The sequence below is a fragment of the Eutrigla gurnardus genome (assembly GCF_963514095.1).
Source record: "Eutrigla gurnardus genome assembly, chromosome: 16".
NCBI classification, from domain to species: Eukaryota; Metazoa; Chordata; class Actinopteri; order Perciformes; family Triglidae; genus Eutrigla; species Eutrigla gurnardus.
In genome coordinates this window covers 10,060,376-10,073,176 of record NC_139927.1, presented here as the reverse complement: position 1 = coordinate 10,073,176, position 12,801 = coordinate 10,060,376, and the positions used below count along the sequence as shown (strand labels likewise).

Sequence of the window (12,801 nt, the reverse complement as noted above, 5' to 3'; positions counted from 1 at the left end):
CAAATCAGAAACGGCACTTAATGTAAAAAAAAAACAAAAAAAAACCCTATTGTAAGTTCCCCAGTTTTCACAATAATGACCTTAAACAACCACAAGACAAGCCTATGTTTTTTTTTTTTAAGAAAAAAAGAACCTCTCATCGGTTCATTAGCCAGAGCTAATTACAAACATTGTTCTCTTCGTATAATTTCTCTGGTTGATATGAAAGACAGTTGGCTGGCTGGTGGCTGATGTCATGGTTGCTAAATCGATGTTTCCTCCTCTTCCACTTGTGAAAGCGACCAAAATGTGAAGGCAGTTTGACGGGCGGAGATAACAATGAGTTTCTCCTGGTGATTGTGTATTGACAGACAGGCTTCGGTGGCCTTGGTGGGAAACACCCTGAACTTCAGATAGCCTCCTCTGGGAAGAGATGTGTTTTTCTTAGCGAGGTGTGACGTGGAGGTGAACAAAGAAGAGAGCTAAGGTCTCCTACAAGGAAGTCCCCCTTATCTTGATCCAAATGTGGGCAAAGAGAAACCATGGGTCCATCAGTTGGTTCTCAGTGAGTCACCCAGCTCTCAAGCTCGTACAATAAAATGTAATTCACACTAAAGTCTGGGCCTGATGACAAAGTTCAGCCTACTGTTGATGAAGTCAGCTTTATTATCAAACAGCTGAGTGTACTTTAGAACATGAGGTGATAGAATACCACTTTTCATGAGTCATCTTACAAATGGCCATGTCCTAATCCTGTGAACCTGATTGTGCTGTGACTGTTTTGATTCCTGAATTGTGTAGGCCTCCGCACGACGACAACAATCTCTTGACGAAGCAGTGAAATCAAATTGTTTAGGAGAAAACTACGAATGATACACAACAATTCAATATCATAGTTTATTTCTTTTTTTTAATCTTTTTCATATTTTCTTATTTAAAAAGTGTCAGTAACTGACATCAGTCAGAAGTTTGAAAAAAAAATCCACTTCCTCTCAAACCACTTCCAAATGTACCATTCCTTTATCATCACCCTCCTGCTCCTCCTCATCACTCATTCATCTGTCCGATTCTTTCAATCCACCCTCAGAAGAACGCAGTTCTTTACTGGGTTTTAGTAAACAAAAAAAAAAACAGCAGAGGTTTCACACCTCTGTTCAAAATTAAAAAAAGCTGCTTTTGCACTGGTTAGACTTCCCCAGCAGGGAAATAAGCACAGCTACAACCATTTGCGTTCGACAGCTATTCGATCGCAATTGGCCCTGTGTGGGCCCCGCTGTGTCCCCGAGCAATGGGAACGTGGCAGCTGGGAAAGAGTCTCTGCTCACCAAAGAGCACTTCTTAAATGTTTTATAGACAAAAAACCGAAGAGGTATTCATTTACTGGTAAATTCACAATCCAAAGCTTCGAAAGTGTTAGGGTGACCAGGCAGCTGGGATAAGCGGAAGACAGATATGGTGTGGTCAGGGCAACCGGAAGCAAATCCCTCCTGGAAAACCTGGTTTCCAACTTTCTTTTTGATTAGCTTTTTTTTTTCACCCCTCCCCCCCTTACCAGAAAGATAAAGACATCATCATCATCAACAACAACAACAACAACAACAACAACAAATGATATACAGTTATCTCACAATAACAGAGCTACAGCAGAAGCAAGAAGTCTTTCCTTCAAAGTGCCTCGCTTTTTTTTTTTTTTTGACACATGAAATTCAAAGACAAACTTTTTTTTTTCTCTCTCTCAGTCATTTCTGTTAAACACACACTCACAAAACTCCACACCTCAGTCATCGGGAACACAGAACTCATTCACACATTTACAGTCAAACTCAAAAAGGGGCTCAGACAGTGTTCTTTGAGTTTCTCTCCACACCTCTCTGGTTTTCACACACTCCTTGGATTAGCTTACATTGACATTTGAGATTGGGATGGGGGGGGGAAGAGGACAACAGGGACGGGGGGTAATGCAGTGGATTTCTAACGGATAGGGGCTTAGGGGATATAATGGGGCTGGGGGGGTGATTTTGGGATCAATATGACCCCACTGAAAACAACATTGGAGCAGCAGCATCAGCACATCTGCACACTGTGCTGGATAGTTCAGGCACACATTAAAAAAAAAAAACACTGCCCAAGATAATGCTTCCAACTCCAGTTACCACTAAAAGTAACCACATTGACAACAGCATCCACTTCCCTTAATAGAAAATGAAATAAAAAAGGTATTAAAGAAACTAAACAAGTATAACAGTGACGACAGAACCAAAGTGCAGACTGTTTGAGGCTGCACAGCTTTCTGGGGGGTTTCTGTGGGTCCTCACTCTACCAGGAGACGGAAGAGATTGGCAACAAGAGGTGTTGCATGCTGGAATACTGAAAGTCGTCCTGGATGCCTCTGGTGTCGGTGCTCAGGCCAAACACAAACTCCCCAGCAGAGGAGTTTGCTCCAGGCTGCCCTCTATCGGTCAGTTTTGGCACTGCGGGCAACACGAACTGAATGTGTGTATCCACTTGTAGACTGAGATGATTTTCTTCAACTGTTCTCTTTTTTTCTTTTTTTCTTCTTGCTTTCATTTGTTCTGATTCTCTTCTCAACATCCAACCAAGCACTGTCACAACCCAGGGCTTCTCACGTCTCTTCCACATTTTTTTTTGTTGAACCCCCCCACCCCATCCCACCCCTTTGATTTTCTTTTTTTTCTTGAAGTGTCCCATAATGAGCAACGACAATGACAGTAAAAAGACAACATTAAAAACGCCAAAAGCACTTCATGTCATGTAGCGGGTGATCGCTCTCAGAGCGTATAACAGTTCTGCCTGCATTCGCGCTTCCATTAGAAGCAGATTAACGTGGACCTGCAGGAGAGAAAAGAGACAGTTATTAAAAAACTGTGCATTCAATCAAACAATTAAAAGAGCTGCTACACAACGGGCCGAGGCGGATCAGGATCTTACCTTCTCGGAGTGCTGAAACTGCCTCCAGAAACTCTCATACATTCGTTTGGTGGTCTTCTCAGGACTACACACCATAGTCTTAATATAGATCTTAAAGCTACGGTCCAGAAGCTGGTTTATCTCCCCGTAATCATAGTCATCATACCTGAAGATCACAGAGAAACAACAGTTCGGGTTTAGTATACTGGCACACGTTACCAATAAGAGGAATGAATGAATCTACACTGAACTACCCAACCCGCTGCCGGGCTCATTTTCTGAAACGGTGTAGCATCAAAGCATGGTGGATTTAGCATGCTAGCAAACCAGCCAACTCTCCGCTGGTTAGCAGCTAGCTTGTCAATTCCACCATGTTGTGATGCTACACCGGTTACAGAGAACGAGCCAAACAACGTGCCGTGACGCCGCCGTGACGCTATGGTCGCGTCATACAACAACTTCCTGAGCGCTCAGCGACTGACCTGATGCCGAACATGCAGTGGATGTAATTCCAGATGGCTCTGCGCAGCATACTGGTGTCCACATCCTTGTGCGTTGCCATGGTGTTGTAGGTCAGATTGTAGGCCATCTGGAACTTCTCATCCAGCATCTGACCAACGTCGGGGTACAGTCTGTTGACCAGAGAGAAACCGTGATCCTCCCAGCTGTAGTCCTGAAGGAAAAAAGGTAAATAATAAGTCATATAGACCATCTGTTTAGCGGACTGCACTCTACATTCAGACTGCATTGGATCTCTACCTGCACTCGGAACGTGGGCACATGCTCCCCCCTCCTGGAGAAGTCCTTGTAGCCATAGCTGGGGTCCTCAAAGTGTCGGGAGATGTCTCTGGAGGGGACACACTCCTCATCCTCTGCGGTGACCACCAGCATGCTCTCGGTCTTCTCCCTCTCAAAGCGAGTCGCCATCTCCTCCTGGCTAGCCTCCTCGTCGTCGCGGCACTCCTGCAGCTGCTTCATGCGCTCCATTAGCACCTCCACCTCGCCACACATCTCCTACAAGAAAGAATGGGCAAGAGAGCATGCCTACAGTTAGGAAAGAGTCCCAGAGGAAGCATCTTCAGACGTTTTAGCATCTAAGCACACCCAAGATGTCTAAGTGCAGGGGTAAGAAAACCCTCACATGCTCTCGCTCACTGCACACACGCCACCCTTCAACACCCACCTGGTCGCCAAGCGCATCGTTGTGGTGATTAGCATGACCGTTGCCATTGGCGATGTCACAGACGCAGTACTGGCTGAGGGAGGGGGGTCTGAACGTGTGCCCACCGTCGCAGTGGATCTCGGTCGTGATGCCGCAGCCAAAGGTGAACGAGGCGAGGGAGTGGTAGTGTGTGAGGAGGACCACCGCGTGGATTAGCTCTGCGAGGGACCAGCTGTGCTCCTCTGCTTTCAGAAGTCGCTGGAAACAAATAAGGAAAAACAATGTGAGTCGTTGTACCTTTTATGAAGATAGAAAATATGTTTTCATCCTTCCTAACCAATTTATTGTCTTCATTTTCCATCCTCTTGTCACCATACCTCGACTGCTATAACTCCCAAATCCGTCCTACTTATGCAGCCTCAACCCTTGATCTCAGCCTGTTACGCAATACTTTTCATGTCCACCCTCCAGACTGTGCCTGTCCTCTCACCTCGATGTGTTCCTTGGTGAGAAGCCACGGTCGGTGGGCCAGGATTTTGTTGAGCTCTCCGAGCTGCTGCAGCTTCCGCGGGGCTTCGTCCAGGCCGTTCAGCCACTTGGGATCACCCCCGACCTGGAGGAAATCGTTCACGTGGAGGTTGACCAGGTAGGAACACTGGTGTCTAGCTGCCGCCTGCAGGATCAGAGGAGATATCAACCACAAGATATTATCTGCTTGACTTTTGACAGTTCACTGAGGTGTGAGTTTTTATGTCTCAGAGGATGAACGTCATCTTACCATGATGCCGATGTAGTGTCGGTAGTGCAAAGACAGGGGTCCATCCATCTGCAGCAAGTAGTGCTGCGTCCGGAGAAAACTCCCCAGGTACTGCCGGTGGAAGCCCATCACCAGAGAAATGTTGTCAAGGCGACCGAGGGCTGCAAACGCATCCTCAAATATCGACTGTGTCCTGGCGTCCACTTTACTGACTTGAAGAATCTTACAGAAAAAATTATAAATTAGTGTTTTAAAAAAAAAAACATTTTTTTTTTTACAAAAATGTCATATTTGCAAGTGAGTTAAAAGTCACTGGTGAGATAACAGATTGTCATTTACCTCTTTTTCAGGGATAAATCTGCTTGGTCCGTTTCCTAAGGGTCTTGGGATCCTTACACCCAAGTCCTACAAGAAAAAGAAGAAGAGAAATAATCACTTTAAATGAAAGCAGAGGAGACGCTTCTTGCATAGTTAGCCTGCGATCATCACATCTCATCTCTACCGTATTGCCAGTACGCGGAATCAGAGTGGCTTTGTCTGTCTGAGTCGGCCGTCACTAAACCTGTCGGATCTTTATGCTGAACGGAGAACACTGAAAACGCCATTTACGGGGTTTCCTCCATTGTGGCAGCAACATAAAACTCATAAATACATCCATGCATAAAATCAGAAACACACACTTTGCATTCATAGAAAAAATCAAAAACCCAACAGAATCGTCTTCAATCTTGTCCTGTAACTTTCCGCTGCTTGTCGAGACATGTCCCCCAGCGGACAATGAAGCGGATGAATGAATGACCGACGACTTTAAATGTATATAAACATTATGTATAAATGACACCGGGTTAAACACGGTGTATTTAAAAGGTGTTATTCAGTCTAAATGTTTACTTCGTCGCACCTCTAATTGATTTCACCAAACTGTTGTAGTGACCGATGACCACCAACTCTTCTTGCTCGTAAACAAGGCAGCACAAAAGACTGCACTGCAGCTCGCTGCTTCAAGAGCAAAACGTCGCGTAAAAAGCTTCGCTAATGATTCGCGGTGTTCTAAAATCCCCGCGTGAGACTGGAGGTTGCGTTGTGAGAGACTGTTATCGGTTCCTTCTCTTACCTTTTTGCTTAGCCGTTCACAATGGGTACATATCTTTAACAGGTCTGTCACGGCAAAATAATTATTTTCCACGTTTTCTGTCGGTGCGACCGCGTGCCTCATCGCGCGTTCTCGATGCACTTTGATTAGTTGAAGGGAATAAAAAACATTTAAAACAGTTTTGTGGATGGCTGTTTTCCTCCTCTCTTTGTTCCTTGAGGCGCTGGGTAAAGTGCTGCTCGGCAAGTCAGCTGTTGCAGCCCCACAGCAGAATACCGTCCTCTCTCGCGCATACATTCGGTAAATAAGTCGGGGCGCGCGTGATTGACTCGCTCCGCGGCCAATCAAACGGCGAAAACAGCCTCCCGGCAGCCAATGGCGGCGGGAGGAGCACGCGAGGGCGGAGCTACGCGTGAAGAGCGAGGGGGGGGGGGGGGGGGGGGGGGGGGGGAGTGCAAAACGTGAGCAGAGAGAACAATCCCCCCTCTAAGAAAACATCATCACTTCTCTCTCCTTCTTTTGTTTCCTGCTGCCACTGATCATGATCGAATTCACTGCGATGCATTGCACTCTGTATGCTAAATGATGACAGCTATCAAGTCTATCGTTTTGCTTGACTTGCCCTCCCAATCACTCCAATCAATACTTCAAAAATGATGGTATGGAGAAACAGTGCTGCAGGATGACTAGAAACAGTTTGTTGTAATGCAGCCAAATGTCGCTGGGACAGAGAGAAAAAAGGCGTATTCTTAGTATCTGCATGTTCATCTGTGTAATTTGCATTAACTGAAAACAGCAACAACCCTCCCATTGGTTTCACACTGCACTCGTTTAATTTTTTTTCTTGGTGGGTGTTTAAACTGTGCCCCCGTCTGTCCTTGGTGACCAGAAGGAGAAGGTAGAGGTCTGCTTCGCAAAGATCAGCATCAGCATGCAGGGAGATGGATTGCTGCAGGACCTGCTGCAACAACAACAGCCCTTCAGTTAGTGGTTTTGCACCGCAGCCTATCAGACCACAGATAACGTGATCCACCTATCAGCCGCTAGCTGAAGGACTCCTTTAAAAGCCAGGAGGAAGCAGAGACATGGGAGGCAGGTCTTATGGCTTTGTTTATCCCAGCTTGACAATAACACATTCATTGGAGCTATAACTGGTTTATCACACCGTGCTGGTTGGAAAGTCAATAATTACTCAGAATTATATCAGGTGAGATGTACTGAAAACATTGTGTACTGTAATATTTCATATAACAGTATATGGTCTGGATGTCGAGATAAGTTTGTACTATAAGTGTCTTTGAAATTCCTGGTAAACAAGAGATTAACAATTGTAATTTCATATAAAAGCACATGCAAGGCAAGTGTTGTTTCCTCAGTTACCAGCAGCCACATTACAAAAGCATCCACATATTGGCTTATGTGTGTGCACACTTGCACATCTGTGCATCATGCTGCTGTGGGAGATGTCAAAATAACATGTTTCTCCAAACAAAACAAATAATACTTTTCAGAGATTTCACAAAAGACTTGTTTTCTGGGAAGAAAACTACACAATAGTTTTGATTGTGTGAAAAAAGATGTACATTTTGTGGGGTACTATGTCCATTCACTGCAATAACTCTGTCTACGTAAGGGTTTGGGTGAACTTATTGGGTGAACCCAATAATAAAAAAAACAAGTTTGATTTAGTAACGATGAGGAGATGGTGAGTGGATGCCAAAAAAAAAAAAGGGCAAGTATGCTCATGTGCACTGCAACCAAGAGCCTGCCTGGCCAGTTTGGCAACCGACTGCAAGTCCCCATCACTGATATAGCACAGTATTCAGCAGGTTCATTGTGTGGGTCGAGCCAACCTCCCCGCCCCCCTGCCTGGTCCCTCTTCTGATGCCACAGGGTGGGGTGCGGGGCAATGGTAAACATGTTCCCAGGGCTGGAGTCAGCACTCCCAGGTCTGCTGGGAGCCCCATGGCTCAGCAAAGCTGCAGAAGAGGCTGGTCAGCGTTAGAGGCTTACGACACCAAACCTTTTCACATAAAAGCGCTTAGGCTCGGGGGGGTCCGGCCTCGCGGACAGGGCCAAACACCATTGTGAAGAGTGCACGCACTGACTAGTCTGTAGGCGTTACTGTACTCACATCAGGAGTGTCTGTGTGTGTGCACTGACCCAGGCGTTTCTGCTCCCTCCTTGATCAAGACCGTGATCACACTTTGAGGTCACCGTCTTTGGTTTAAACCATACAAAGTTGCATGTCGTTGGTGCTCAGAACTGAATTGTGCAAAAGCAAATTCCATTGTTTCCACTCAAATATAAATTCCAACCCAAGCGGGACTGAAATCTAAAAGGACTGCCACTTTAAGAGCGATTCAAGGTTTTTACGAGGACACTTGCATGTTCTGCTCATATTTTCAACAGCTGCTGTCACGGCAAGCAACCCGAGGACGCATTCGGCTGAGAGTCACCAATTAACACAGTCACTTGTTAAAGTGAAACACCAGCAGCGTCTATGGCTGCACACTATGAAACTTTTGACTCCCACTGGAGTTCAAAAGTGTTAAAGTTTTGAGTTTATTGGGTTTTAAAATGGATACATGGAGTCTGTGGCATGACATGTCTGTACGTAGCCGTAAACATCTAGTGACCTGTAAGCTTATCATTTCTTGCTGGTGAAACATTCTAGGTTAGAAGCTAGGTTTCTCCACCACATTCATGTATATATCTGGCCACTTAATATTGTAAATTTAGTTAGCTATGGCAACCCCGTCATACTTCCTTTGCCAAACTGCGAAGTGCACACTTGCGTAGTTCACCATTGTGTGCAAACTGTAAAAGGATCTATACATCCAGTGCCAAACCCTGTATCTTTAGATAAGTGTGTTGAACTTGTCTGTACACTTCAGGATTTATTTAAGAAAACATCTCAAAAATATTTGCCTCAAGACTGCAATACATTATGTCTAGCTTGTCTTACAGCCTTTAAGACTCTGTGGTGTGTTCTGAAGCTTCTTAAGAACAAAGTGAGCCACATAAAACCACACTGCAGGTGTCTGGGAGGAGTCTGAAGACCTACATCTTGAGGCATCCCAGCCAAAAGATGCCTAAACAACCTACCATTGTTTTTAAATGGCTAATTGCTTTGTACTAAGTAAGGTGCTTTTTACGATCATGCTTTAATACATTAGCATGTAGACACTTTGCTTCCTGCGTAGAAGAACAACACGGTGGCTGAGAGACTCATTAGCTGCTGTAGGAGATAAACCAGTGACCTTATAGCAACAGGATTGGCCACTAAGCCGACACCCTGGATATTTAACTGAACATTGAGAAGACTAGTTATGACAGGGTCAGGCTCCTGGAAACAACAGGAATCATCTCAGTCAAATAGTGATCTGTTGGAGGAAAGGTCTGAACAATGGACTCATTTCTACTAGTTTTACACTAACACTCATTCTAAAGCCAGAACTATTGGTCAGATGGTTAGCGTTAACTGCCTTTACTGATTAAAAGTTTAATTAATAAGAAATAACCCACAGTTCTGTGACTCTTCTCTGCATGCATTAGTCTAAGACAACATTTGAGCATTCACCATTATACCATATTTGCTTCTTGTGGCCACAGAGGCTGGGGTTCAGAAAAAAGTTACATAGGAGTGCTTTAAAGTATGAACCAGTGGCTGTGGAAACAAAATGCTTTGCACATGCAGGAAGCAGGGGTGGCTCGTGTCAGAAACTGTGTATTGGGCCACATTTTGGTGCTGCTATAGGAGCAGTTTGAGAGGTTTTTGTAGACAATTTGACTTATTTTTTCCTCCAACTTATTAGAAATTAGGAATCAATGTTGAATTCAAGCTGACCATCGCCTCTGTGCTTCATGAAGGAGCGAACTACAAACGTTTTACAGCCAAGTGCCTACAAGTCCAAGAGAGGGATCATGTCACACTCAAAACATAGCATCAGTCAACACAGTGTGAAATATATACCAGAGCAAACACTGAAACCATGTTAAAACTAGTCATATGCTCATTCCCAGGCTCGTACTCCTATTTTGGGTTCCTACTCGAACATGTTTTAATGCTTTAATGTTCAAAAACCTTTTTATTTTCCTCTTACTGTCTGAATATAACTGTATTCACCCTCATTGCTAAGCAACAGCTTGAGTTCATGTGTCCAGTTTTCTGTGGATTGAGAGTTTTGATACTTTCACAGTATTTATAAAGCACTTGGCCTCGCAATATAATAAATACAAAATACAACAACATAAGACATGAAACATTTGGCATGTTGCGGTAACATTTTATAGTCCAGTTGTGAGGATTACTTTAGAAAGAGGTATGAAGGTGGTTGCTATATCTGGTTAAAAAAACAAAACACAAAAAACAGTAAGTGGTTTTTCAAGCAAAGTTGCTTCTTCATTAAGATCCAACTGTCAACAATTAGTTAAACCAGCTTTAGTTTTAGTACTTTAGTACTTTTTTAAGAAAGCATGACAGCTACTTTCTCAAATGCAGTTTCTTTAAGAGTGTGGAACATAATTAACAACAGTTTAAACCAATAAAGAGGATTATAAAAGTTATTATGATTAAAAAATAACAGAGAGAGAGGAAGCCATGCCAGGCGTAAACTCTGCACATATGTGTCTCAGTGCTGCGGCTGCTGTGTTTTCAAGACGCGAGGGAACCACAAAAACTGTGGGGATGTTCAACAAGTGGCAGAAGTCCACCAGACCAGTTTAAACCTAACCTATCAGTGCACAGAGGAGAGGAAGCAGAAAACTCTTGAACACTGACATAAGCCTAGCAACAGGCTTCCACCAATCATGGGGCAGAACAACACTTACAGGAACCAATCTTCTCTCTCCCTCTCCCTCTCTCTCTCCCTCTCTCTCTGTCTCTCTCTCTCTGTCTCTCTCTCTCTCTCTCTCTCTCTCTCTCAGAAAAACAGAAAAAAAAAGTTTCACCGAGGTATGAAGTTCACCGAACAAACCAATCTGGTTTGTTTCAAAGAAAGTTGTTCAGTTTACCGATGGATTTGCCAAGTTATATTTTATTTTTAACTGTTTACGTTTCCCGGACAAAAAAGTGGCAAAACAAATCTCTCCAAACTTTAAAGCAAAAATCACATGGTTCAACTTAGCTCAGAGGTTCCCAACAACAACTCTCATTTGAGGAAAACAACTAAAGTGTTGTTCTCCATGAAAACAGATACACTCTCAAACCTACAGTGACGTGTTTCTAACAGTAAATGAGTAAATCAATAGGTTTAGATACAGATCTACAGATACAATAACCGTTTTAAACTTGGGCACAAAGAGTGAAAACTGCAGACTAAGAGGGTATCCCCCACCCCACTCTTCAAACACAGCTCTATGTCAGCCTGTTCACCTATCAGTGAGCATTTCACTGAGCACTGAGCAGACTGGAGGGTTAACCCTTACCGGTCCAGCAGCCCACCACCTGCAGACGTTTCTCTAATCTTACAGAGCGGTAACCCTCCCCCCTAAAACTGGTGCAAAGTCATCAAAACCTGATGATGATAAGCTTCAGATGATGAAGGGATGGCTTTACTTTGATTTAAAGTCAAGACTTATGAGCCAAAGTTGAATCGATGTGGGAATTAACTGGACCAGAGTTGCCTTTTGGCCCTATTTGAGCGCCTCTTGGTCCCTTTTCTTCTCCTTGTTTTCCCAGTCGCCTCTTGTCTGATCTGTGTGTTTTCTGGCAGGCTATCAGAGTGGAGCGGCCTCGCCAAGCACCGGCTTTCCTGAGTGGAGAGGCGTGCCCCCCTCCCCCCCAGACCAGCGGGTCCTGGACCAGTGCAAACCAACACTGGGAGGAAGCAGCGTTCCCTGGATTCCGTGAAACACAGAGGAACTGTGGAGAACTCAGGACAGCACACGGAAAAGCGAAGGAAAAAAAAAACCTATACATCGAGTTATCTAAGACAAAAGATAAACTCTCCTTTGTGACTTTACACTGCCAGGTAAACATGGTACACAATTCCCTTATTGTATAATATAATCTATACTGTATGTACAGTGGGCTACAATACAGGAGATTAGGCGTTGGCCCGTGTGCACGTGAGGAAGAGTGAGTTCCCGGGGATGTTATTCTAACAGGGAGAGGGCAGCTGTCACAATATAACAGGCTCCGAGAGAAAAGATCCCATAGAAAAACAGAAAATACCAAACCCTTCCCTTGCTATCTTTAGCTTGATATGACACAGCCACCACAAATCAATGAAAAACTCTGTTTCGCGTCACCTGTCCTCTTTGCTCTCTATATTATCCTGATTTCTCTAATAAAAAACCCTGCGGTCCTTTGACTCCCCCTCTTAATAAAGTTTACTGCCAACACTGCCAAGAGATCAAAAGACAAAACATGCAAAGTATCATTGCTCAAATGTTTCAGATAGTGAATGTGTTATCCAAAAACACAAGACTAACAAAGCTAACGGCCCCAAAGAAAACAGCCCCTCTGGTCAGACGATGCTGCGTGCCTCCTGGCATGCACAGCTGTTCTCTCTCTCTCTCTCTCTCTCTCTCTCTTCAGCTCTGCTGACTAAGCAAAAAATGACTCATCTCACTGGGATGCTGGCCAAAACGTTGTTGATCATAACCCTGTAATTCTTAATGGGCGCTGTAAACCCAGCACAAAAGAGCCAACCCTTCACCTGTCTCTGTGAGAATACAGGACGGCGGTGATTCATTCCCCAAAATACCAATAAACAATAAGTTCACCACAGCAGCTTACAGCAGGCGGCACTCCAGCTAGTCATCAAAGTGGCTGGTTTGGCTCATCCGCCTCTGATTCAAAGGCAATAAAATCTGTATGAACCAGAGTTTTTATCATTTCAAACAAGGGAGTCAATGAATATATTTTGTAAGAAG

General features: G+C 44.3%; 1 protein-coding gene across 2 annotated transcripts in view; it reads right to left on the bottom strand.

Moving 5' to 3' along the window:
* Window positions 1-2,660: 2,660 nt before the first annotated feature.
* Window positions 2,661-12,801, bottom strand: part of sesn1 (sestrin 1) — a 47,113-nt gene continuing 36,972 nt past the window's right edge. The window contains exons 1-9 of one of the 2 annotated variants that reach the window (XM_084030368.1): window positions 5,941-6,158; window positions 5,166-5,231; window positions 4,848-5,048; window positions 4,560-4,742; window positions 4,091-4,327; window positions 3,667-3,921; window positions 3,390-3,580; window positions 2,929-3,073; window positions 2,661-2,829 (exon numbers count right to left, since the gene is read on the bottom strand). In XM_084030368.1, the coding sequence (XP_083886494.1) occupies window positions 2,743-2,829; window positions 2,929-3,073; window positions 3,390-3,580; window positions 3,667-3,921; window positions 4,091-4,327; window positions 4,560-4,742; window positions 4,848-5,048; window positions 5,166-5,231; window positions 5,941-6,042 (1,467 nt within the window). In that variant the 5' untranslated portion in view covers window positions 6,043-6,158 and the 3' untranslated portion in view covers window positions 2,661-2,742. Of the gene's footprint in view, window positions 2,830-2,928; window positions 3,074-3,389; window positions 3,581-3,666; window positions 3,922-4,090; window positions 4,328-4,559; window positions 4,743-4,847; window positions 5,049-5,165; window positions 5,232-5,940; window positions 6,159-12,801 lie in introns of those variants that run through there. The other variant, XM_084030367.1, reaches the window with a different exon arrangement.